At 40.5% G+C, this 26193-nt stretch overlaps 1 protein-coding gene across 1 annotated transcript in view; it reads right to left on the bottom strand.

Moving 5' to 3' along the window:
* Window positions 1-26193, bottom strand: part of LOC149445344 (leucine-rich PPR motif-containing protein, mitochondrial-like) — a 164207-nt gene that overhangs the window by 10168 nt on the left and 127846 nt on the right. The window contains exons 21-22 of the mRNA XM_089653936.1: window positions 21362-21492; window positions 10653-10738 (exon numbers count right to left, since the gene is read on the bottom strand). Coding sequence (XP_089510062.1) covers window positions 10653-10738; window positions 21362-21492 — 217 coding nt within the window. The remainder of the gene's footprint in view (window positions 1-10652; window positions 10739-21361; window positions 21493-26193) is intronic.

Below are 26193 nucleotides of genomic sequence, written 5' to 3'. Positions count from 1 at the left end.
AAAGGGGTTAATACCTGAATTTTGGCAAGAGCAGGAAATACCACAAAAAAAGATTGGATATGTAGGGTTGACTATGCATACAAGATGGAGGAACTCTACCATCAGGAAGAAGACAGAATGGAGAGATTTAGAGAAAGGTGGGAGAAATGGGATAAGTTCAAAGAACACTTTAAAGAAAGATAGTGAGGAGATAAGAAAGGAAGAAAGAGAAGGGTGCCTTGAGAGTAAAGAGAAAAGAAGTGGAGCAAGGAGATAAGAGGGAAAAATATTAGGAAGCAAAAGGGGAAAAAGGGGGTGGGAGCAGGCGGGGTTTTTTAAAAATTGTTTCTTTAGAACGAAGCGGTATAAGGGAATTGCGTAATGTTGAATATCTTGAAATTTTTACGATGTGATATATTGCAAATTAATAAAATATTTATTAAAAAAACCCCAAAGCAAATATACTGAAGCTTAGATGTGATTGCTACATTAGCTTTATTTTTAAGGCATTATTTCCTTTATTTTCTCCTGGTGATCCAGTCAAAGTCTGCTGCTTTTCAACAGAACAAGCTGTCCTGCAACTGCAGCAGTAGAGGGATGAGACAAACCATTTAGCACTGGCATGGGGCTTACAATGGTCAGCTTTTTTATTTATTTAGATGTAAAACCTTCATCCCAAAAGGAGAGAAAAAACTTTTAGCTGCTTAAAAAGTTTTAGCTGGATACTAGCTTCAATTTGTTTAGTGTATCTAAATTTGTTAGTACACCTAACACTACCATCCCCTCCAGATTGACAATGCTGTTATCCGAAGGAGTCTCCGTTGTTCCTTCACTTAGGGTATGAGCATTCCAACAGAGGAGATGTGTTACTGGCCGGATTACCGGGTGAAAAGAAAAGGGGAACAAACCTACAAATATAAAAACTAATGCAGCCACCACATTGAATGATTGGTAAGATGAAATATGTTAAATGTTTGGGTTTAATACCACTGTAACGTCATCTCAAATGTTTTATTTTTTTTTTAATCTGCAGCTGTCATTAACAATTTCCATACCGGGCACTTTTACCCCCTGTCCTGCCCAGGCCATTTTTCAGGTTTCAGCGCTCTCACACTTTGAATGACAATTGCACGGTCATACAACATTGTACTCAAACTAAAATTTTATCATTTTCTTCACACAAGTAGAGCTTTCTTTTGGTGGTATTTAATCACCACTGGGGTTTTATTTTTTGCTAAACAAAAAAAAGACAGAAAATTTTGAAAAAAAAAAAAGTTTTTCTTTGTTTCTGTTATAAAAGTTTGCAAATAAATAATTGTTCTTCATAAATTTAGGCCGAGATGTATTCTGCTACATGTCTTTGGTGAAAATAACCCAAATTAGGATGTATTTTTTAGTTTGTAGGAAAGTTATAGAGTTCACAAACTATGGTATATATCTGAATATTGATCAATCCTGAAGTACTGATGGCCAATCTAATTTCTTGAGGTCCAAGAATGTCAGAATAGTACAGATATCCCCCAAATGACCCCTTTTTGCAGAGTAGACAGTCCGATGTACTTCATAAGAGGCATGGCGAGTTTTTCGAAGTTGTATTCGTTTGTCATAATTTTTCGGAAAATGAAAAAATAAAAAAAAATTTCATTTTTTTTTTTTTTTTTTTTTACATACTGTCACCAGTGCAGTACAGCATCATCATATAACTGGCATGGTGGTGATCAGGGACACTGACTGGTGACAGTGAGAAAAAAAAAATATATATTTTGTTAAATTTTTTTATTATTTTTAATTTATTACATTTTTTACCTTTTTTTTAAGATTTTTTTTCATATTTCACTATGTCCAAAGTAGTACAATGTTACCATTGTACTTACTTTGGGGAAGTGATTAGTATTTTTTTTTTTTTTACACAATTTGCTTATAGCAAAGAATTACTTTGCTATAAGCAAGCATTTACCTGAATGACATCGATTCATTCAGGGGTTTTTTTTTTGTGCTTTGCTGTGATTTGGCCACAGCTAATCACATGACATGGCATGTGATCGCTGTGACCATTCACAGCTAGACACTAGTATACAATGGATGGCATGAATGAAGCCATCCATTGTATACAACTGTCATGTGACCTGCTGTGATTGGTCACAGCAGGTCACATGGTACCCGCAACGCAGGTCGGTACTCAGATCTGTCATCGGCCGTGTCCGAGGTACATGGCCGGTGAGAGAGAGCGCCGCGGCTTTGCAAGCACAAAAACTGCGCATCTACAGCATTTTGCCGGCTGCCAAACGGCTATTGGCTGGGCGGCTATTGGTTAAAATAGCTGGTGACCCTGTCATTGTTTAGGCACTTCCTGTTATAGGTTGACAATGTTGTGCTCCTAATTCTGTATGGAGACAACAAGGGGTCAAGCATACAGTATACTGTTGCGGTAACTGTTTAAAAAGTTTTAGCTGGAGTTTGGCTTCAATTTGTTTAGTGTGTCTAAATCTGCTAGTACGTCTAACACTCCCCTCCCCCTGAGACAGACAATGCTGCCATCAAAACTCTTGCCCTTTCTCCTAAATGAGCTTCTGCATTGTAACCTTGTCATACAGGCTTTAGATGCAGACTACAAGTGGCCATTTCAGCAAACATTACGCAGGCTTGGTCCATTGTCATTACCAGGAAACCAGCCTTGAAATGTCATGCAGCCATCACTGGAATGCACTACGACAGGAAATGGCTGCAAAGAGGCTACAGGAGATCAGCATCATTTAGAAACAAAAGAACGCAAGCAAAATTTCAAATAACAAAAAAGAACAAAATGTATAAAACACAGAGCTTTAAGTCAATTAACCACTTCCCGACCAGCCGTTGTATATAAACGGCCGGACAGTGGCAGTGCAGGGGCGGGTGGCCGTTTATAAACGGCCTCCCCGCACCCTGCTTGTGCGCGCTCCCTGGGAGCACGCAGCACCGCGATCCGGTGCCCGCTGTGCCCTCCGGACACAGTGAAACTCTGTACGAGGTCCCGATCATGTGATCACTGATTGGCCAATCAGTGATCACATGCAAAGTAGTAAACAAGATGTCACTTGTGACATCATTGCTTACTATGTGTGAAATCTGTGAATGATCACAGAGGTCACATGGTACAAGGCTATTCACAACAGCCTTGTACCATGTGACAAGCTGTGACCAATCACAGCTCACTCAGTACTTCTCAATGACTGCAAGAATGCAGACAGAGAGAAATGATTGCTTTTACATCCTATATGGGTGTAAAAGCAATCAGTGTACTTCTAGGGTGACAGTATGTAAAAAAATAAATAAATAATAATATAAAAAAATAAAATAAAAATATAAAAAATGTTTAAAAATTATAATTTTTGGTTATGAACTAATTTGCATTTTCTTTTTACTAAAAAGATATTGGAATACATTTTGGCCAAGATTTATGATGAAATAATTTTTCTTTGCAAAATTTTATTTAAAAAAACACTTTTTTTTCAAAATTTGTGGACTTTTTCATTTACATAGCAAAAAAAAAATAAAAATCCCAGCAGTGAATAAATACCACCAAAATAAAGCTTTATCTGTCTCCAAAAAATGGTAAAAAATTAATTTGGGTACAGTGTTGCATGACCGAGCAATTGTCATTCAAAGTGTGATAGCGCTGAAAGCTGAAAATTGCCCTGGTCAGGAAGGGGGTGAAAGTGTCCGGTCTGGAAGTGGTTAAGTGACATTCACAGTTAGGGTTTACATCTACCGGGAAAAAAAATGTGATTTTATCAATGTGGAACAGACGACAACCAATGGGGTTAAAGTAGTTTAACATTGTTTTCAGTAAGTTGCGAAGAAAGCTACGGACGGGAAAATAATTACGCTTTGCAAATAAGGCGTAGAAAATGTGGTGCTGCCTGTCCTGCACAGGGCTAGAGGCGAACATGTTACTTCTGCCTTATTTATATTCAATGCACTGGCTCATTGGTTCTGCACATTTCTCTGCTCCGGTACATATTTTAAACAATAAAGGAAAGCTTAAAGCTAAATTTACTTCCAGCAGCCTGACCAAGCACATAATGTTTCCACTGCGGGCCATATTGCAGCAAAGATGATGAGATGCGCGATGAGTGAGCGCGAGGCTCTCCGATGCTTCTCTGAAAATTGGAATTTCACTGCAAATCTTCACATATTTAAATAAGCTCAACCTTATGCAAAGTAAAAAGCGTGGCTTTATGGAAAACTGAGCAGACACCCTGCTGGCAACTTAATTCAAAATATTAATACAGTCACAAACAGAATCAGGGGGCGATGAACTGGCATGTGGTCAAACAAATCAAAATAAACTAAAATAAACTAAAAAAAAAAGCCAAAAGGAGAAAAAAAAAAACAAAAAAAAAAACTCCAGCCATGTAAAAAATATAAAAAAAAGAAAGCATCTGAAAGTCACAATTCTTTTTAGGTTCACATGTGCCAAGGCCTGAGTATATAACTTAATTTAAAGTGCAACTATGGGCTAAATAAAAAAATGACACATGCATGATACAGACCCCCCCTAACAGTTTATTACCTGGTGATCCGGCCACTAAATTTGTTGGTTTTCAACTTCCTTTAACTCTTTCACTGCCAGAGCTGTTTTTACACGTTTAAGAAAAGCATTTTAGTCCTGAAGATTACACAAACCCCCCAAAACATTATATATCTTCTGAAAGCAGACACTCCAGAGAAAACAAATTGTGTTAGTTCCAATTTTTTATGTCACACGATATTACTGCAAAGGTCTAGGAAATGCAAAATTTCAGGAAAAAACACACTAAAGTGAATTTTAGAGCAAGCAAACGCAATAAACCACCCACATTTTGGTAAAATATAAAAGACGCGGTTGCGCTGAGTAGATAGATACTCAACATGCCAAACCTTAAATGTGTGTGCGCCTATGAAATGGTGACAAACTTCAGTACCTTATATTTTCTATAGGCGACGCTTCAAAACCCCCTACAGGTCATCAGTTTAGCGGTATGGAGCGAGTCTTGTGCTAGAATTATTGCCTTCAATCTGGTGTTAGCAGCGATATGTAACAGGAGTATCACAATCGATGATTTCACACGCCCTGCCATGTGTGTTTATTATTATTATACAGTATTTATATAGCGCCAAAAGGTTTGCTCAGCGCTGTACATTATAGTTTCTGCCCAAATGTCGTATATCAAGGGGGGGGGGGGGGGGTCGGGCTCAACTTTTTTTTTTTTTGGAGGGGGGGATGTTATGTGCTGGGCGTAACTTTTTTTGCAAAAAAAAAAAAAGTTTTTTTTTTTTTAGACTTCTTTTTTAAATCGCATAGGGAACACAAAGATGATGATTTTTAAGCGACAGGTTCTCTTTATTGAGACATGCAGGGTCATCGATGGTTAAACATGGTATTATAACAAAGTGGAAGCGACTGGGAACAACAGCAACTCAGCCACCAAGTGGTAGGCCACAAAAACGATAGAGTGGGGTCAGCGAAAGTGCACAGAAGTTGCCAACTGCAGAGTCAATAGCTAAAGACCTCAAATTTTCGTGTGGCCCTCAGATTAGCACAACAGCAGTGTGTAGAGAGCTTCATGGAATGGGTTTCCATGGACAAGCAGCTGCATCCAAGCCTGACATCACCAAGTGCAATGCAAAACGTTGGCTGCAATGGTGTAAAGCACGCCGCCACTGGACTCACTGGAGTAACAAATCACGCTTCCCTGTCTGGCAATTCAAAAAAAAGGTCTGGGTTCTGGCGGTTGCACTTTATATGTTTACCTTTTGTAACATGTTATAATCAGAATGTAACGTGTTTGTAAAAGCAAGCGTTCGGTGGTAAGGGGGGGGAAGGTGGCCAGAAGCGCCAGCAGGAACCAAGTAGAGGAGGATTGGGTCTGCTCTGTGCAAAAACATTACACACAGCAGGTAAGTATAACATTTTTATTTAAAAATAAAATATTCTTTACAATCACAGTTATTGGCACCTTTAAAGGTGAATTCGCACTATATAGTAGGTAAGATTATTTGATCCCCTGTAGATTTCATAAATTTCCGCACTAAGAAATGAAGGGTCTAAAACAATGATCTCCAAACTGTGGCTGAGGGCCAGATGCAGCCCTTTGCTAGCTTTTATCTGGCCCTTGGGGCTGTATTCCTACCACGGACACCATCAATGGGGTATAATTCCTGCCACTGACAATGACAGGGCACTACGTTTTTTCACTGATACAAATGATGGCGTAACATTCCTCCCAGTAATAGCAACAAAGGGGCACTATTTCTTCTACTGGCCACAGGCAATATGTAACTGACCACCAACCCTGAGGCAATGTTTATTCTCACTGATGCTGGGCCTGCATTGTGGCCTACCCCCACTGGTCACAATACAGCCCGTCTAAAGTTTGAGGGATGGTAAACCGGCCCTTTGTTTGAAAAGTTTGGAGACCCCTTGCCTAATTTTTTATCATAGATGTATTTTAAATGATACAGACAGAACATGAGCCAAAAGTCCAGAAAAAAACCATAATAAAAATGTTATAAATTGAGTTGTCGTTCAGTGAGTAAAAGTATCTGATTCCCTATCAACCAACAATAATTCTGGCTCCCAGACTGGCTAATGTGCTCATGTGGTACACAGATTAGTCCTGTCAATTTAAGAAGGTGCTCCTAATGACAACTCGTTATGTTTATAAATGACACCTGTCCACAGAATCTTTTTCCTCCATTTAAAACTCTCCATCATGTGCAAGACCAAAGTGCTGTCAAAGGATGTCGGGGAAAAGATTGTAGACCTGAACAAGGCTGGAATGCGATACAAGACCATCAGCAAGAAGCTTGGTGAGGAAACAACTGTTGGAGCGATTATTCGCAAATGGAAGAGATACAAAATAACCATCAATCGCCCTCACTCTGGAGCTCCATGCAAGATTTCGCCTCATGGGTTAAGGATGATCATAAGAAAAGTGAGGAATCAACCCAGAACTACACGGGAGGAGCTTGTGAACAATCTCAAAGCAGTTGGGACCACAGTCACCAAACAAACCATTGGTAAGACAATATGCTGCCATGGACTGAAATCCTGCAGCACCTGCAAGGTCTCCCTCCTCAAGAAGGCACCTGTGCAGACCCGTCTGAAGCTTTCTGATGAACATTTAAATGACTCAGAGAAGGATTGGGAGAAAGTGCTGTGGTCAGATGAGACCAAAATTGAGTTCTTTGGCAATAACTCAACTCGCCGTGTTTGAAGGAAGAAAAACACTGACTAGGACCCTATGAACACCATGCCTACAGTCAATCACGGAAGTGGAAACATGCTTTGGGACTGTTTCTCTGCTAAAGGTACAGGCCGACAGCACTGCATTTAGGGGCCAATGGACAGGGGCCATGTATTGTGAACTCTTGGATGAGAATCTTCTTCCCTCAGCCAGAACACTGAAGATGGGTCATGGATGGGTCTTCCACCATGACAATGATCCAAAACATACTGTCAACAAAGGAGTGGCTCAAGAAGAAACACAATAAGGTCATGGAGTAGCCTAGCCAGTCTCTAGACCTTAATCCTATATAAAATGTATGGAGGGAGTTGAAACTTCGAGTTGACAAGCAACAGCCAAGAAACCTTAAGGATTTAGAGAAGACCTGTGAAGAAGAGTGGACCAAAATCCCCCCTGAGATGTGTGTAAACCTGGTAACCAACTACGAGACACGTCTTACCTCTGTGCATGCCAACAAGGGTTCCTCCACCAAGTACTAAGTCATGTTTTGCTTGGGGATCAAATATTTATTTTACTCACTGAACTCATAACATTTGCATCATGTGTTTTTTTTCTGGATTTGTGATTCTGTTGGTATCATTTAAAATACACCTATGATAACAATTTATAGACCCTTCATTTCTTTTTAAGTGGGCAAACTTACAAAATCTGCAGGGGATCAAATAATTGTTTTCCCCACTGTAAGGTGAGCTGCTGCAGCATTTTACCACTGCGGCGGCTCTCCTTTGCCGGCTGCGCTAGGGGGCAGTGTGGTTTGTGAATCATCGCATCATACGGCTTCCTAGTTTTTTTTGTACGAACTTTATTTGAAGTGTATAAAACGTAATTCACGCCAACGTCCAGCCGTGCGATGCATGTCTGCTTTTTATCAAGACACGCTGCAGGGCAGCCACAGGCTGTATTGCAATGTGAATGAGGCACAAAGGAAACAATGGTTTCATGTGTTCCTGGGGTGACAGACATTTTACCATACAGTGGAACATCTGCTAAAAGGTACAGGCCGACTGCACTGCATTTAGGGGCCAATGGACGGGGGCCATGTATTGTGAACTCTTGGATGAGAATCTTCTTCCCTCAGCCAGAACACTGAAGATGGGTCATGGATGGGTCTTCCACCATGACAATGATCCAAAACATACTGTCAACAAAGGAGTGGCTCAAGAAGAAACACAATAAGGTCATGGAGTAGCCTAGCCAGTCTCTAGACCTTAATCCTATATAAAATGTATGGAGGGAGTTGAAGCTTCGAGTTGACAAGCAACAGCCAAGAAACCTTAAGGATTTAGAGAAGACCTGTGAAGAAGAGTGGACCAAAATCCCTTCTGAGATGTGTGCAAACCTGGTAACCAACTACGAGACACGTCTTACCTCTGTGCATGCCAACAAGGGTTCCTCCACCAAGTACTAAGTCATGTTTTGCTTGGGGATCAAATATTTATTTTTCTCACTGAACTCATAACATTTGCATCATGTGTTTTTTTTCTGGATTTGTGATTCTGTTGGTATCATTTAAAATACACCTATGATAACAATTTATAGACCCTTCATTTCTTTTTAACCTCCTCGGCGGTATGAATCTTTCCGATTTTTTGTGCTGAAAGCCGTACCATTTTTTTGCATGGAAATATGTAGTTTTTTTATTGTAGGCTGTAATTTTTAGGAATAACCGACTGAAATCTGTCCGAACAAGAGTCTAGTAAACATTCCGGATATGATAAAACTTGAAACACAAAATCATAAATTATAATTTAATAAATAATCATAAAAAAAATATAATAAATTTAATTCAATAATATAATCAAACCAAAAACACTGAAATTTGAAATACAGAGGCAAATTCGCACATCGCTGAGCAAAGTCGCAAAATCGTTTTCAGTGTCTGATGACGAATTTCCCCACGAATCATTATCACTCAATTCTGCAAGTGGTTCTGATTTACTATCGCTGTTCTAAAACTGCTTTTGACGTAAAGGGACGCTTTTTGGACGCCATGGACGTTTCTAAGTTTCCAGGCAGAAAGAACAGTCAAAATGCAGGCAGGGCGCAGGACAAAGGAGCAGGGACAAAATATATGTGAAATGCATTGAAACAGCAATGACAGCAAAAATTAAATTTTTTAAAAATTTCAAATTTCCCGCCGGTTCCGGCGCCCGTACGTCCCGACTGCACAGGGACCGGAACACGGAAGCCGGATGCCGGCATCGGCCGGAGGAGATGGCCGGGGACGCTGCAGGGGACACATCGTGGGAGCGAAGGACAAGGTAAGTGCTGCAGGGACCCCCTGAGCAACGCAGCATGGTAAGCCCGAGTGTAGCTTGGGGTTACCGCTCTTGGTATTGAAATTTTACCCCGAGCTACACTCGGGAATACCACTAAGGAGGTTAAGTAGGCAAACTTACAAAATCTGCAGGGGATCAAATAATTGTTTTCCCCACTGTAAGGTGAGCTGCTGCAGCATTTTACCACTGCGGCGGCTCTCCTTTGCCGGCTGCGCTGGGGGGCAGTGTGGTTTGTGAATCATCGCATCATACGGCTTCCTGGTTTTTTTTGTACGAACTTTATTTGAAGTGTATAAAACGTAATTCACGCCAACGTCCAGCCGTGCGATGCATGTCTGCTTTTTATCAAGACACGCTGCAGGGCAGCCACAGGCTGTATTGCAATGTGAATGAGGCACAAAGGAAACAATGGTTTCATGTGTTCCTGGGGTGACAGACATTTTACCATACAGTGGAACATCTGTCACGGCATATAGTGTGACTTCACCCAAAGGATTTAGCTAGCAGCCAGGTACTAAAGATGGATGCCAGGGAAATTACATCCACTAATCATGTACCCTGTTGTCTACTGAATGAGACTAAATGCTGACAAAACTCAATTTTATACTGCAGATATCTCCTACCTTTAACTTCATTTACAAGAGACCGGTAAACCAAGTTAAGAACGTTTTAAAAGCGAGGGGGGAGAGGGTATCTCCCTATCACTTTAGGAGCTGTGCCGGTTCCTTTCCACAGAGGTTAACATTTTAGGTTTACACTCAGCCATCAAACCTTCTTAAGCACAAACAAAGCCATTAGTGTGGGCACATACGCAATTTGTGCCATAAGTCATGATCTTCAAACTCAATCCAAAACAGCAATGCTAATAAAAAAAAAAAAAAAAAGCCATAGAAATGCAAAATGCACTGAGCTGTGCAAATGTAAATGACAAGCCTGCCAAGCCATTAAAACTAATGGCCTGCACTGTCCATGAGGCTTTGGGTGAATTCACATGCAAATTTATATGCAAAATGTCCAGGCACTTTCCAGGGCATGATATACCATTAATAACGAGTCCTTTTTTCACTGCGGTGGAGAGATATTTTTACTGAATGAAAATAATGCACGTTGAAGAGATGGAACCTACCTTCTATAAGGCCATTGGATGCCACCACGGTAAAAAGATGCTTGTACTCGTCTATTGAAGGTATTTCAGTAAAACCTCTGCGATTTCTGGGTGAGAAAATCAAACACATTAAACAGAGAAATATATTGGTATTCTATTTCTTTTAAAAGTGCAGCTCTGTGAAATGTGAAACTCCTGCCCTGCAATGGGGCAGTGTCCACACAGCAAGAATTAACTGCTTCTTTTGTTTACATGAAGCACATTAATTAACGTACCTGATCCTCCACACCCTCCCCAGATGGCACAGCCCTCATGCTCCGGTGGCTGGCTGTCCCTCAGTGTCATCACATCCAATGCGGGGCTATGGATCCTGCATTGATTTTTGATGATGTCAGGACCATAGATCACTGTTGCATGGGGAAGAAGATGCTGTTGGAACTGGTCCAGCAGCAAAGAATATCAGGCAAGTTGATCTTTTCTATGTCCCCTAGACCTAAATGAGCAATTAAATGAGAAGCATGGCCAAAGCTTTTTTGACCATGTTTCTCTTCTGAGTCACTGAAGTGCACTCCTGTGACCCAGAATCAGCCAGCAGCGGGTTAAAGCCGGCTTGGGCCTCACAGAGCCAGCTGTCAATCAGGCAGCTGGTTGGATTACAACACCACAGTGCTGCTCCAGGCTCCTGACAATGTTGTAATCCAACCACCTGCCTGATTGACAGCTGGCTCCAGCTCTCAGCGAGGCCGAACCCAGATGCATCCACTCCGCATCAGCCTGGCACAGGAGCAGAGCACAGAGCAGTGACTGACAGTGACCGCTCTCTACTCCGCGAAGACAGATCACTGAATGGTCAGTTTAAGTACTCATATGAGTGGTACTGTATAAAAACCCTTACTTCTGTGTATGGCTTGTAACTACATTAGCACCATGGCTACATATGTACACCGAGTCCTGCTTAATAGAATGTTCCATCTTTCCAACTCGTTTATTTCATTGCATGTCTACAAAACAGAAATGACCAGTATACCTCACACAGCATAGCAGCAGAAGTAATCTGTCCCCAGCCTGGCCAAAAAAGGAGCAGCCAGTCATCTGAAACCCTCTCTGCTATCTTAGGGCCCATGTACACTGCAGCTGCTAAACTGACGTTCAGGAGCCGTTCAGCATTTTTTTGAGCGGCCCCTGAACTCTCCCTAATGTTTTCCTATGTGTCCATGTACACTATGTTGTTTTACAGGCAGTTGAGTTTACAGTTTTTTCTTTTTTTTAATGCACCAAACTTGCATTCAGGAGATTTTACCGGCGTTTCAAATGCCAAAAGCTTGTAAATGCGGTTAAACGCGTTTGAGTTTAGAAGCGTTTTTTAACTGTTCCATGTCCAGATGTTGTCCAGAGCCTTTTTTCATCATCAGAAATGCATGCAAAGCAGATTCCATGTATTCAAATGGACCCGGTACACCAGTGCAGTCAGTTCTATGTCTCACGTGAAAGAAAAAACTGGTAGAACGTGCCTCATTATGCTCATGATGGGATCCATAGTGAATACAACCAGAAAAGACAGGTCATCTCAACACATACTGCTCTCTCTGCTTCTGCTCTCTCTATTTCTCTCAAAATGTCTGAAATAGTTAATTACGTACCATTTTTCAGTACATTCTGGGCATTTGGAAAGGTCTCCTGAGGTTATCTTTTAAAAACGCTTCTAAACGCAAACACACATAAACGCAGTATGCAAGTGTGGCTAAACTGACGTTTTTTTAACCTACGTTTTCCAGCAGTCAGTTTCCATCGTTCAGAAGAGTTTTCCCAATGCCCCGTGTACATGAGCCCACGGTAAAAAATCCTGACACATGAAAAAAAATTTGTGTCGCCACACCCCCTCTCCTGTGACTGACAGACTAATTAGGAGTCCGCTCTGAGGAGAAAACAGTTATCCCCATAAACACTGGGCAGCATTTGATGCACTGGAGACTGCAGACTTTAATAGGCTGGAGGGAGCTGAGCAACCATGGACCCCGAGGACACTACGTGCTTATCTACTACTATGAGGACAGATTAGAGGAACTGAATTTATTCTCTCTTGAGAAGAGGAGATTAAGGGGGGATATGATCTCCATGTATAATACATAAGGGGGATATGATCTCCATGTATAATACATAAGGGGGATATGATCTCCATGTATAATACATAAAGGGGATATGATCTCCATGTATAATACATAAGGGGGGATATGATCTCCATGTATAATACATAAGGGGGGATATGATCTCCATGTATAATATATAAGGGGGGATATGATCTCCATGTATAATACATAAGGGGGATATAATCACCATGTATAATACATAAGGGGGATATGATCTCCATGTATAATACATAAGGGGGGATATGATCACCATGTATAATACATAAGGGGGATATGATCTCCATGTATAATACATAAGGGGGATATGATCTCCATGTATAATACATAAGGGGGGGATATGATCTCCATGTATAATACATAAGGGGGGATATGATCTCCATGTATAATACATAAGGGGGGGATATGATCTCCATGTATAATACATAAGGGGGGGATATGATCTCCATGTATAATACATAAGGGGGGGATATGATCTCCATGTATAATACATAAGGGGGATATGATCTCCATGTATAATACATAAGGGGGGATATGATCTCCATGTATAATACATAAGGGGGGATATGATCTCCATGTATAATACATAAGGAGGGATATGATCTCCATGTATAATACATAAGGGGGGATATGATCAACATGTATAATACATAAGGGGGGATATGATCACCATGTATAATACATAAGGGGGGATATGATCACCATGTATAATACATAAGGGGGGGTATGATCTCCATGTATAATACATAAGGGGGGATATGATCTCCATGTATAATACATAAGGGGGGATATGATCACCATGTATAATACATAAGGGGGGGATATGATCTCCATGTATAATACATAAGGGGGGATATGATCTCCATGTATAATACATAAGGGGGGATATGATCTTTATGTATAATACATAAGGGGGGATATGATCTCCATGTATAATACATAAGGGGGATATGATCTCCATGTATAATACATAAGGGGGGATATGATCTCCATGTATAATACATAAGGGGGGATATGACCACCATGTATAATACATAAGGGGGGATATGATCACCATGTATAATACATAAGGGGGGGATATGATCTCCATGTATAATACATAAGGGGGGATATGATCTCCATGTATAATACATAAGGGGGGATATGATCTCCATGTATAATATATAAGGGGGGATATGATCACCATGTATAATACATAAGGGGAGATATGATCTCCATGTATAATACATAAGGGGGGATATGATCTCCATGTATAATACATAAGGGGGTATATGAGCAAAATGTATAAATACATCAGTGGCTCACATAGTGAACTCAGGGTAGAGCTATTCACCCTGAAGTCATCACAGAGGACAAGGGGGCACTCTTTATGTCTGGAGGAAAAGAAATTTAATCTCCAAATATGGAAAGGGTTCTTCACAGTAAGAGCTGTGAATTTGTGGAACAGACTCCTTCAAGAGTTGGTTCTGGCCAGTTCAGTGGATTGCTTTAAAAAAGGCCTGGATTCTTTCTTTGATACACAGAATATAACTGGATACTAATATTTATAGGTCAAGTTGATCCAGGGAATGTTCAATTGCCTCTCAGGAGGATCAGGAAGGAATTTTTTCCCCTGCAGGAGCAAATTGGATCATGCTTTGCTGGGTTTATTGCCTTCCTCTGGGATCAACTGTGGGTATAGGATTATAACTTTTTTTTTATGATTGAAGTGGATGGACTTTTGTCTTTTTTTCAGCCAGACTATGTAACTATGTACAAAGGGAGGAGGAGGAAGCAGGTACATGCTTTCACAGGTCATCATCAACTAACAGGAGCCAAACAACCTCACACAGATTTAACCCCAAAGCTCCCGGGGAGGAAGCCCAGCAGAAGGATCACAATTAACCCCTCAATGGTTTGGCACTTTTACTGTAGTGCCCTACTTTCAAGTAACACCCAATAGTTACACAGTAAAACTGGCCGGTCATTGAGGGGATAATTGTGATCCTCCTGCTAGGCAGCTCTCTCTGGCAGCTGTGGGGTTAAATCTGTGTTAGGCCATTTGGCCCACCAGTTAGTTGATAATGATGACATGTGAAAGCATGTATCCCCCTCCTCCTCCTATGTGGTTATCTCCTTAGTAGAGATAAGCACATAGTGTTGGCATGGTCCTCTGAGTAATTCCCCAGCTAGGCTATTTCAGGAGTGGTCTGTGTGGATGGCTCTTCTCTCCTCCATGCATGAGACTCCTAATTAGTCTGTCAGTCACAGGAGAGGGGGGTGTAGAGACAATTTGTTTTCATGTGTTGGGTTTTTTAATTGTAGGAAAGCAGAGAGAATTTCAGATGACTGGCTGCTCTCTTCTTGGCCAGACTATGGACAAGTGATGGCTGCTATTATGCTGAGTGAAATAGACTGGTCATTTCAATTTTGATTTTTTGGGTTTACAACAACTTTAAGGCTCTTTGCACTCTCTAATGAAGTGAAACATCCACAATGATTTAGTGAGCAAAAGAACAGATGAGCTTTCACCTAGGATTCTGGTCCTATACGTGGCACAGCATTATTTTCAAATTGGCAATGCAAAAGGTGCTAAAAATATAGAAAAAAAAAAAAAGCAAGCTAGGTTGTTTTGTAGCCCCCACCCCAGCAAGAATCAGAGTTGCATCCGAAAAAAAACTGTAGAAGCAAAATGTAAAATCTCATGAGAAGTTGCTCCTGCACTTAAGATTTGGAATCTTCAGCTCTACCAGGATTCTATGTGAAAGTTCAATGACATCACAGTCATCTGGTCAAGAGTGCCAAATGTCAGTGTGTAAGGAGGCCTTGGGAAGCCCATAGCACAGTTTTTGTTCTAATATGAACTCTAGTAGTTTAAGCTACAATTTACAGATGAAAAAGAGAGTCAAGGCAGTGTCTTCCCCCTGTCCTCGTGTGTGCGGCTTGCTCAAATGAAGTTTCAATCAAAGAGAAGCAACTTGAAGGCAAGCAGTTTTTGCTGTGTTTTTTTTACATTTTTTTGAAAGCCAAAGTACTTTGCAAGTCAAATGCCATATATGCACCTGCTTTAAAGTATTTACGTATATTCAGTGCGCAAATAGGGCTAAACCATAATTTGAAAAAATAAAACTGACCCCAAACCATTACAGCTTGCCCTCAACTGAAAATAAAAATGGGATAAATTCCCTACCTATTTATGGAGAGAATTTTAACCAGCTCTAAAATAATTTCCACTTTTCAGCTATAGGCTTATTAATGCTGGACGAAAGATTTTACTGCCTTTTTAAAATAGATAACGGCAATTCATTTAAGAAAACATTTTCATACAGTCAGGTTAAGCAAGCCAATGTTGCATTTTCCTAGAACCTATTCCCAGCCAACCTATTCAGATATCCCTCTCAATTGAACTCGCTATAGTACTTTAAAATCTGTCCAATGGATAAACAAAATGTCCCCAATGTCTTAAACACCATACGTAAAAGTCTTTTTTCTTCTTTCAAAATAGATATCTTTCTCAATTCACGAAGTATCCAATGACCATAAACCTCAAAAAGAAAAACTCAAAATGGTGTCATACCCTTTATAAAATAAATTGATATGTGCCACTCACTGTGCATCATGCAAAATACATAATTAGTGAAAAAAAAATAAAAATAAAATATATTTTTAATATAGATATATATGCGTATATCTACACACGCACATATATTGTACAAACTTATATATATATATATATATATATATATATAAAAATAAACGTGAAACACTCCGAATTGTGTCCACTGCAATAAATCCGTGAATCATTCCTGTGTGTATAACCACACTCTATATAAAACAGTGATCACCTTAAACCCCTTGAGACACAAAAAAACACTCCAACTCGTGTAGTAATGGATAATTACCCTATAAATATATCAGAAGGGCATATCACAGATTTAGGATAACATCTGTCTTCAGGATGCAACTCAGTCTTACGAACTTTCCTCCATTTCCCTCATAAAAGAATCCGCAATTACATGTGGTAGATCAAATAAAATATCCATTTATCCGGTAACTTACATTTAAAAATGAAAGGAACAGCTCCTCATAACAGAGACAAATGTATGGTCAAGCCAGGGAACAATAACCACATGTTCCCACTTCCAAAATGGCCACGATCGCACTTCCGGTAGACGTCGATGCGTCAGACGTCACGCAGGGACACGCGACTTCTGACGCATACATTTGTCTCTGTTAAGAGGAGCTGTTCCTTTCATTTTTAAATGTAAGTTACCGGATAAATGGATATTTTATTTGATCTACCACATCTAATTGCGGATTCTTTTATGAGGGAAATGGAGGAAAGTTCGTAAGACTGAGTTGCATCCTGAAGACAGATGTTATCCTAAATCTGTGATATGCCCTTCTGATATATTTATAGGGTAATTATCCATTACTACACGAGTTGGAGTGTTTTTTTGTGTCTCAAGGGGTTTAAGGTGATCACTGTTTTATATAGAGTGTGGTTATACACACAGGAATGATTCACAGATTTGTTGCAGTGGACACAATTCGGAGTGTTTCACATTTGAGAGTTTGGATATATATATAAGTTTGTAGAATATATGTGCGTGTGTAGATATATGCATATATATCTATATTAAAAATATATATATTTTTTTTTTCACTAATTATGTATTTTGCATGATGCACAGTGAGTGGCACATATTAATTTATTTTATAAAGGGTATGACACTATTTTGAGTTTGTTTCTTTTTGAGGTTTATGGTCATTGGATACTTCGTGAATTGAGAAAGATATCTATTTTGAAAGAAGAAAAAAGACTTTTACGTATGGTGTTTAAGACATTGGGGACATTTTGTTTATCCATTGGACACTTTGCATGTTTATTTAATTTGTAAAAGAAAAGTTTTTTATAGTTTGATTAACTTTCAAGTGTGGAAGTGAATAACTTTTCTATAAGATTGGGTTTCATCAAGTGATTTTTGTGCTGATTGATTAATATAATTTAAAATCTGGTTGGTTACTATGTGTCAGCACCCTCTGTGCTAAATGTTCTATCTACTGCACTGCAGAATAAGTCACTCTTTATATTGCTCCAAGGTGATTGTAGCCGTATTAGTGCATTTGCGACAGAAACAATTGAGTACTGTCCGTGATACTTTTTTTATCTACACTAACATACAATTTTGAGGACAAGCTTTCGGGGAATGTCACCTTCTTCAGGTCCAAGCAGTGCTGATCACAAAGTTTTAGCAGAATGTTAGAAGAGATGTAGGGGATGGGAAACAAAAAAAAAAAAAAAAAGAGAACAGAGATAAGACACAGCAAGAGCACAGTCTGGGGGGGAGAGACAACACTCACATAGGCAGTCATGCTTGACGTGATAGTCATAAAACTGTTGGATAATGATTGAGGAATCCCATGTCAAAATTCAGGCCCTTATCTCTTGTGTCAAATAGAAATATCATTCTTAGATCAAAAGTTTTTCTTTCCTGAATGGATTTGAAATTTCCTTTAAGAACTAAAATATTGAGGTCCAAATATATTGCTCCAAAAAAATTCTAGTGAGCTATAAAGCACATAAAAAACATTTACATTAATCCATGCCCTACAGGACTGTACAAATCTGATGTCCTTACAAATGTCAGATGCACTCACTCTAGGGTCATTTTGGGTGGAAGCCATTTAACCTATCAATATGTTATTGGATTGTCAGGAGAAACCTTTACAATCATTGGGGTTGATTTACTAAAACTGGAGAATGCAAAATCTGGTGTAGTTCTGCATAGAAACAAATCCGCTTCCAGTTTTTTTTTTTCTCAAAGCTTAATTGAACGGGTTGAAGTTGATCGGCTCCCATGCACAGCTGCACCAGATCTTGCATACTCCAGTTTTAGTAAATCAACCCCAATGCAGAAACATACAAAAAAAAAATACCACCTTCCGAAAAAGGACGCTGTGGGGGACCAGTCATAAAGCTGCAGGGATCCTGCCAGAGCCAAAGCTAAGGTAATACAGCTTATCCTTGCACTCCTAAAGGATCACTTAAAGGATAAGTTCATCTTTCAGAAAATATTACACCCATATTTAGGGTAGAACATGCTAAAGTTCCTGCTTCATGCCCTCACCCCTTGCGAAAGCGGATGGGCGTTTCTTTCTCCTGCACCTACTGTCACATTTCCAAATTGGCACGGCTGTGAAAGCCTCCAACTGCACAGCCAGGTCATGCATTTGCAGGAAACTGTAAATAAAGAGACAAGTCCCATCATCCACTATGGCAGACATCTAGAAGTTGTCAACTATGAGGGGGCTGATGAGTGCCCTCGTAGTTAATTCATGCTTCCTCCTGCTTTGTTGAAAGCCCGTATGGAGGTACAAGCACAAAGGGGCACCTCTGGATGAGCAGCATTGTCAGTCTGGGGGAAGGGGAGTGTTAGATGAACTAGCAGATTTGAATATACTAACACGTTGAAGCCAAACGTCAGCTAAGAAGTGTTTTCCTTTTGGAATACAGATTTTACATAAATAAGAGCTGACCACTGCAGGTGCCCCTGTTAGTAGTAAATGGATTGTCTCATCCCTGTAACTGCTACATCTGCAGGACAGATTTTGAAAAATAGACTGGATAAATCACCAGCTGAAAATAAAAGAAAGCAAGCCTAAATAGAAAACGAATGCAGCCATCACATCTAAGAATTGGTAAGTTGCAATATAATAAATGTTTGTTTTTGTATTTAATACTGCTTTAAGGAAACCATTTGCTACTCCTGTATGCACATAAGCCATACTTTTTTTTTTTTTTATTATTATTAACATCTCTACCATTTGCCAGTTCCACTATCTTAAAGTGATATTAAAGGCAATTGAAAAAAAGAATAACAAACATCTCATACTTACCTGCTTTGTGCAGTGGTTTTGCACAGAGCAGCCCCAATCCTCCTCTTCTTGGGTCCATTGCCCATGCTCCTGGCCCCTCCTCCTCGCTGACTGCCTCCAGGGACTGAGCAGCTGCTCTGCATGACCGCTCTGCATGTCCATTTACACACAAAGCTGTGGCTTGGCCCCATCCCCTCTCTGGCTGTGAATGACAGTAGCAGGAGCCAATGGCTGTCTCAGCCAATGAGCATAGGCGCTCATGCACATCATTAGATCACCATGGGGCTCAGGTAAGTATTAGGGGGGCTTCTGCACACAGAAGGTTTTTTACCTTCATACATAGACTGTAAGAAAGTAATAAACCTTCAGCCTTTACAACCACTATAAGACTGGTTCTATAAAAAAAATGTAAGGTGAGCACAAAGCTGGTAAATAAAAGGAACAGACATGTTTCAGTTCCCTAGACATCCTGCCCCTGTAATGGCATCCACTAGAGCAGGGGTCTTGGAGACATAGGGACTTTTCTTGGGGGCCAGATTGTGGCTAGCAGGGGTAGAAAATGTCCAAGGCCCAGCATCTGAGAGAGCAAACAATGCCTCAGGTATGGTGTTCAGTCACATAGTGCCTGTGGTCAGTAGGAGGAGGAATAGTGCCCTGTTATTGGTATTACTGGTAGGAATAGTGCCCCATCATTGGTATTAGTGGAAGGAATACAACCATCAGTCCCTCCCCTCATGCCAGGGTACTAGGTGTAATCCTAGACTCCCATCTGTCCTTTCAGCCCCAAATCCAATCGCTGTCCAAATCGTGTAGACTTCACCTCCACAACATCTCCAAGATACAGCCGTTCCTAACCTCGGAAACCACTAAGCAACTTATCCACTCCCTTGCTATCGCCTTGACTATTGTAACTCCCTCCTCATTGGCCTACCTCATCGCAGGCTATCCTCTCTTCAGTCTATCATGAATGCTGCTGCCAGACTCATCCACCTTACTAACCGTTCTGTATCAGCCACCCCTCTCTGCCAATCCCTCCACTGGCTTCCCATTGCCCATCGGATAAAACTCAAAACATTAACAATAACGTATAAAGCCATTTATAACTCTGCCCCAAATTACATCACCAATCTTGTCTCCAAATATCACCAAAACCATACTCTCCGCTCCTCGCACGACCTTCTGCTCTCTAGCTCCCTTGTCTCCTCATCCCATGCTCATCTCCAGAGCTTCCCCCATCCTCTGGAACTCTCTACCCCAATTATCAGACTATCGCCTACTCTGCTCACTTTTAGACGATCTCTGAAAACCTATCTCTTCAGGGGAGCCTATCCTGCCCTCAGCTAATAATGGAATCTTCTATTTCTCCTACCAGTCCACCCACAGTTATCTTTTGTACCACCAGCCCCTCCCTCCTAGATTGTAAGCTCCAAGGAGCAGGGCCCTCCTAACCCTCTTGTATTGAACTGTATTGTTGCTGTATTGTCTCCCTTTATATTGTAAAGCACTGAGCAAACTGTTGGCGCTATAGAAATCATTTCTAACAATAAGGAATAGTGTCTGATGGTTGGTGTCAGTGTTAGGAATAATGCCTCAAATCAGTGGGAGAAATAGTGCCCCAAGGACCAGAAAAGGGCTGGCAAAGGGCTGCATCTGGCCCTCTGGCTGTAGTTTACAGACCACTGCTCTAGGGCACAATTCAAATAGGAGGATAAGACATCAATTACTTACATCTCTTGTTTTATTTTCAGTGCTTCTTTTGCTTTGCTCTTGTAACAGCACAACATCATGACTTTCATATACATGTCAAAATTGAAATCACTGCCATACTTTGATGTCAACTCCAGAACTCCACCCAGGTCCTGCAAGACATAAAAAAAAAAAAAAATCATAAAACCACTGAAACTTACACTGGCCAGTTAAAAACATTACTCGAAGCTGACCTCTGGGAATTAGGCCTGTTTCACAGAGGCTTCAGCTTGTAAATGAGCAGTTTGAACAGCAAGCTTTGACAAAGCATTTGTAGATCTTTCAACAAGCATTGTTGAAATTTTCAACCCTTTCGCTGCCAGAGCTGTTTTTGCATTTTTTTGCACATGTTTAAAAAAAAAAAAAAAGGTTACACAAAACCCCCAAACATTATATATTTTCTGAAAGCAGACACCCAAGAGGATAAAATAGTGGTAGTTCCAATTTTTTATGTCATGCGATATTACCACAAAGGTCTAAAAAATGCAAAAGTTAATTTTCCAGCAAACAAATTACCCACGTTTCTAGAAAAATATAAAAGGTGAGGTTGCACCGAGGAAATAGATACCCAACATGTCAAACCTTAAATTTGTGTGCATGGCACCGTAGTCACCCGACTGCTTCCACCCGACAGGCAAAAGTCTGCTCATCAGTTTTATACACAATTCTGGTGGCTTTAGACTCTGGTTTGTGTGTAAACTACCCCACCGCTGTCAGGTCCATACAACATATGGATCTGGCAGCGAAAGGGTTGAAGTACCATTCAGCTCCAGTTTGTAATTGTTTAAAACAGATCCTAATAGGAGCAGGGTGGATAAAATCACTGATTTAAAAAATAAATAAATAAAATCGGATTTTTTTTATTTAAATCTGATTTTTTTAAATAAAATGCTTTTTGAGGAAAATATATTACCATCCAAAGGTTATTCCATCATGAAATAAAGATTAGTTTTTTAATTATGTAGAATAAGGCTGTATATGTTTAATTTTTTGGGTAAATAAATTCCATGAATCCATTCACAATGTCGGGCTCTTCCAGAGGTTTTTGTAAGATTATTGGGCAGTTTCTCTGCCTACAAGATATTATCACAGATGCTTGGTTTACTTTTGCAGTTCTCAAAACTGAATTTGACTCCGCGGAGATCACATGCCTCTTCTTCACAGCAAAAATGTTATAACATGAACAGAGTTAAGAAAAAGACCTTCATCCTAACTTCTACAAACCTATGAATACAGAATCAACCCCTTCAGTGCTAAGTTTCAAGAAGTTCAGTGAATAGAATAGAAACAATATTTTTCTGATTGTTTGGAGTGGAATAGATCTGCACAAGAAGAAAGTGAAACTAAGTGTGAGGAGGAAGGGGCTGACAGTCTAAGTTTCTTAAAATATATAGATTTTGTTTAGCCAAATTAGTTAACAAACATGGATGTTTGTTTCAGAAAATAACATATGCTGGAATGTTATTGTTTCAGTTGAATAAATCTATTTAAATTGTTATTATTAAGGTAATGATTATTTTTCTCCTTCCTAAGTACAACAGAAAAGTTGTCCAAATATATTAAACTGGGGATAAAAAACTAATATGAAAAGTTGTTATTCTAAAAATCTTCATCTACTTGCATATTAAAGTTATACCAGCAAGAATTAGTCTTTATGTAGAAAACTAGGATTTAAATCAAGCCCTACTGACTAGTGCAGGTTGGCCACCCCTGGACTAGTGATTTAAATCGTGATTTAAATCAGTTTGATTTAAATCAAATCCACCGTGAATAAAAGTACTGCCATTTTAAACAAGCTTGTTTATAGCGGCAGTCGGAATTCCCATTAGGATCTGTGTTTGGCATTTACAAACTGGAGGAATGGTGCTTTAAAAGCTTAAACAAAGCTTGATGAAAGATATGCAAATGCTTTGTCAAAGCTTGCTGTTCACACTGCTCTTATACAAGCTGAAGCCTTTGTGAACCTCCCCCTCCCCCCCCAACATTGTAGGGGTTAGACTTAAAGTGCTACTAAACCCACGACAATAAAATCAGTCTGTATATGCAGTAAAGCATGCTTGCTATACTCACTGTGGAACCTAGCGGGTTAATCCTCCTGTTTAAAAAGGACAGTTTGATCCTGTCTTCCCTGATCCTCTTCTTCTTTCAGTGTCTCCTAAATATCTCCTGATAGAACAGAGGCTCAAGGGTAAGCTGCACATGCTCAGTTTGGTGTGTATGTGTCAGGGCAGGGCTGTGGAACGGACGGGTAGGCCTAGTGGCAGGGTAACGCACTGACTGACGACAACCACCACCAACAGACCGAAGTCCCTCAGGGCGCAGAGTCTAAGTCCCAGGCTACCCTTCACCAGGGCCCCTGATGGTGGGGATGGACTTGACGCAGCCAGGAACCAGGTCGTGGCCCCCGAGACACCCCGGCTGCGGTAATGGCCGCCGCCAATGGCGTGTAGCTGGTAGGAATGACAATAGCGTAGTCAGGCAGGCCGGGTTGACAACAACGGGACAAAACGGTACAGAACAGTAGACAAGAGTCACAGGTCACGGGCCGGGTTCAGCAACGGAGGGTCAGATCAAAGGAAAACACAGAGAATGGTCTAGTCACAAGCCGAGTCAGATACCAGAAGAGTCACGAGAGTATACACAGAGCTGTAGCAACACAAAGACACAAGTGCAAAGAGCATGTGCGGATCACAGGCTTATATGTACTCAGCCACACCCCTCTGGGGGATGGACCTCAGAGACCTGAAGGCATAAAAGACTTCCACCATGCTCTGCAGAAACCCAAGCTGGACGCCAGTACATGAAGCTGCACAGTCTCTGGGAAAAGGTAGGACCTTGACAGTATGGTTAGAGGTTTTTTTTTTTCCTTTTTCTTGGGAGAGTGCATGTGATCAGCACAGGGCCAACCAGAACTGTCCAGACATAGGTCAGGGGTCCTGCATCCTCCTACAGGAGAATGAAAACTCCTCCTACAAGCTGTAACCAGTGCTGTGCTGGACACTGATAGAAGTCACAAGATTGCTATATACTGCTGATGAGAAAAGGAATTTAGAGGTTTATATTTACCATGATATAACTGCATTTCCATGTTGTGTGTACTGTGGGGGACCAGATATAGTGAATACAGGGTCATGGGTTTAGTAACACTTTAAAGCGGAACTATACTTTCCTCCATTCCAGCAATGCAGAGTCCCTCTGCTACCCACCTGGCCATTGACATATTCAAGGGTCCGGCTGCAGGGTCTTGATCGCCGGCTGGGTATGATGTCACTCCCACGCATGTGCGGGAGTTCTGTCAGATTCGGCATTGCCAAATTTGTAGAGTGAGCTGCGCATGTGTGGCTCACTTTACAGGAGTGGACAGGCAGGTAAGTAACTTTAATGCAGAAGAGATAAGGCATGTCTCTTCTGCATTAAAATTCCTGCCTGTCTTACAATTTTTATTTCTTTAAAGTTCCACTTTAACAAACTCTAGGGGGGAGATTTAGAGGGCTTATTAAAGTTACCTTACACTCTGCTCAGGTACTTACCCTCTACTCTCTGAAGCGCCGGTCTATGGACAGTCATAATGTCATAATGTACAGTGCAATGCTATTAATCCATTGTACCTGAAGGAGGCTCAAGAGCGCCCTGGAGAGTTAACCCTTGCAGCAAAGGGACTATTGCAGGGGTAAATAACTCTGATGCACCTCTGATTGGCTGAGTTGGAGACTGTGATCTAATCTGCCAGTCTCTCCACCTTGGACAACCAGAATGGCTGAGAAATCTTCAGCCTGACTCATTTTTGTTCAGGCAGCAAAAGCATCAATTAGTAATGGAAATAATTAATTTGGACCCACAAACTATTTAAAGTGAAAGTAAACCTAGACTTTTGGCTTCAAACTAATGTTTAAACAGGTAGACAAGAAACTGTAAAGGAAAAAAAAATAATTTAAACACATTTAAGCACATAAAACAACAAAATGCACTTAATGTACACCACAGGAATTGATAAGTCTATGATGGGATACGCCAAACCAGGATTACGGACTTTCGCTGGCGATAAGCATGCATGAAAAGGTTAGTTAAAATGTCCAAAGCACAAGAAAAAAGACATTCCTCTAAACACAGCCTGCCGAGGACTAAACCTTTAAATTATCTCAGGCTTCAAATACTATGTTATCTGTAATGTTGTCACAAGCGAGTAATCTTAAAGTGGATTTTCCGAGATACAAAATACAGCGCAGCAATCATCTTTGGCAGAAAACCATGGGTAAGGAATGAAATCGCTCGGAACAAGAAATTGCCCCCAAAAGTCTGATGATATCCCACAAATTGTAGGCGCTCTTGAAAAATGAATATGAAGTAGAGCTGGGTGCCTGCTGCCGGATAGTATGAATACCTTTATCTGGCAGAATGCTATCCCTCCACGGGAAAATGGAATTTCAATCCCCAGCATTAAAAATGGTCACATTTGACTTGCAAATTGATGGAAACACATATCTGTTGGCTGACAGTATAGATAGAAAGGAGCAGATTCTGAACTGTGACTGCTAGCAACAGGTTTGATAGGGACTATCATCCATGCAGAGTATTATAGCAGAGCAATACTTTCACTGAGAAAGGGGAAGACGCCAAGATGACTAGATGACTACAGTTCTGATCTTAGGCCTTATGTGAAAAGTAGATATTACAGCCTGAACCGCTATGGATTCTCATAAGGCAGGCCTTCTATAAACAGCATAATTTCACCACTTAAAAGTCTTTTCTGATACTTTTTGCTTACATTTAAAAATCATTATTTGTTGCTAGAAACTTACCTAGAACCCCAAAAC

Source organism: Staurois parvus, unplaced genomic scaffold, assembly GCF_062004578.1.
Source record: "Staurois parvus isolate SC_StPar_1 unplaced genomic scaffold, SC_StPar_1.0 ptg000727l, whole genome shotgun sequence".
NCBI classification, from domain to species: Eukaryota; Metazoa; Chordata; class Amphibia; order Anura; family Ranidae; genus Staurois; species Staurois parvus.
This window is presented reverse-complemented; position numbering and strand designations above follow the sequence as displayed.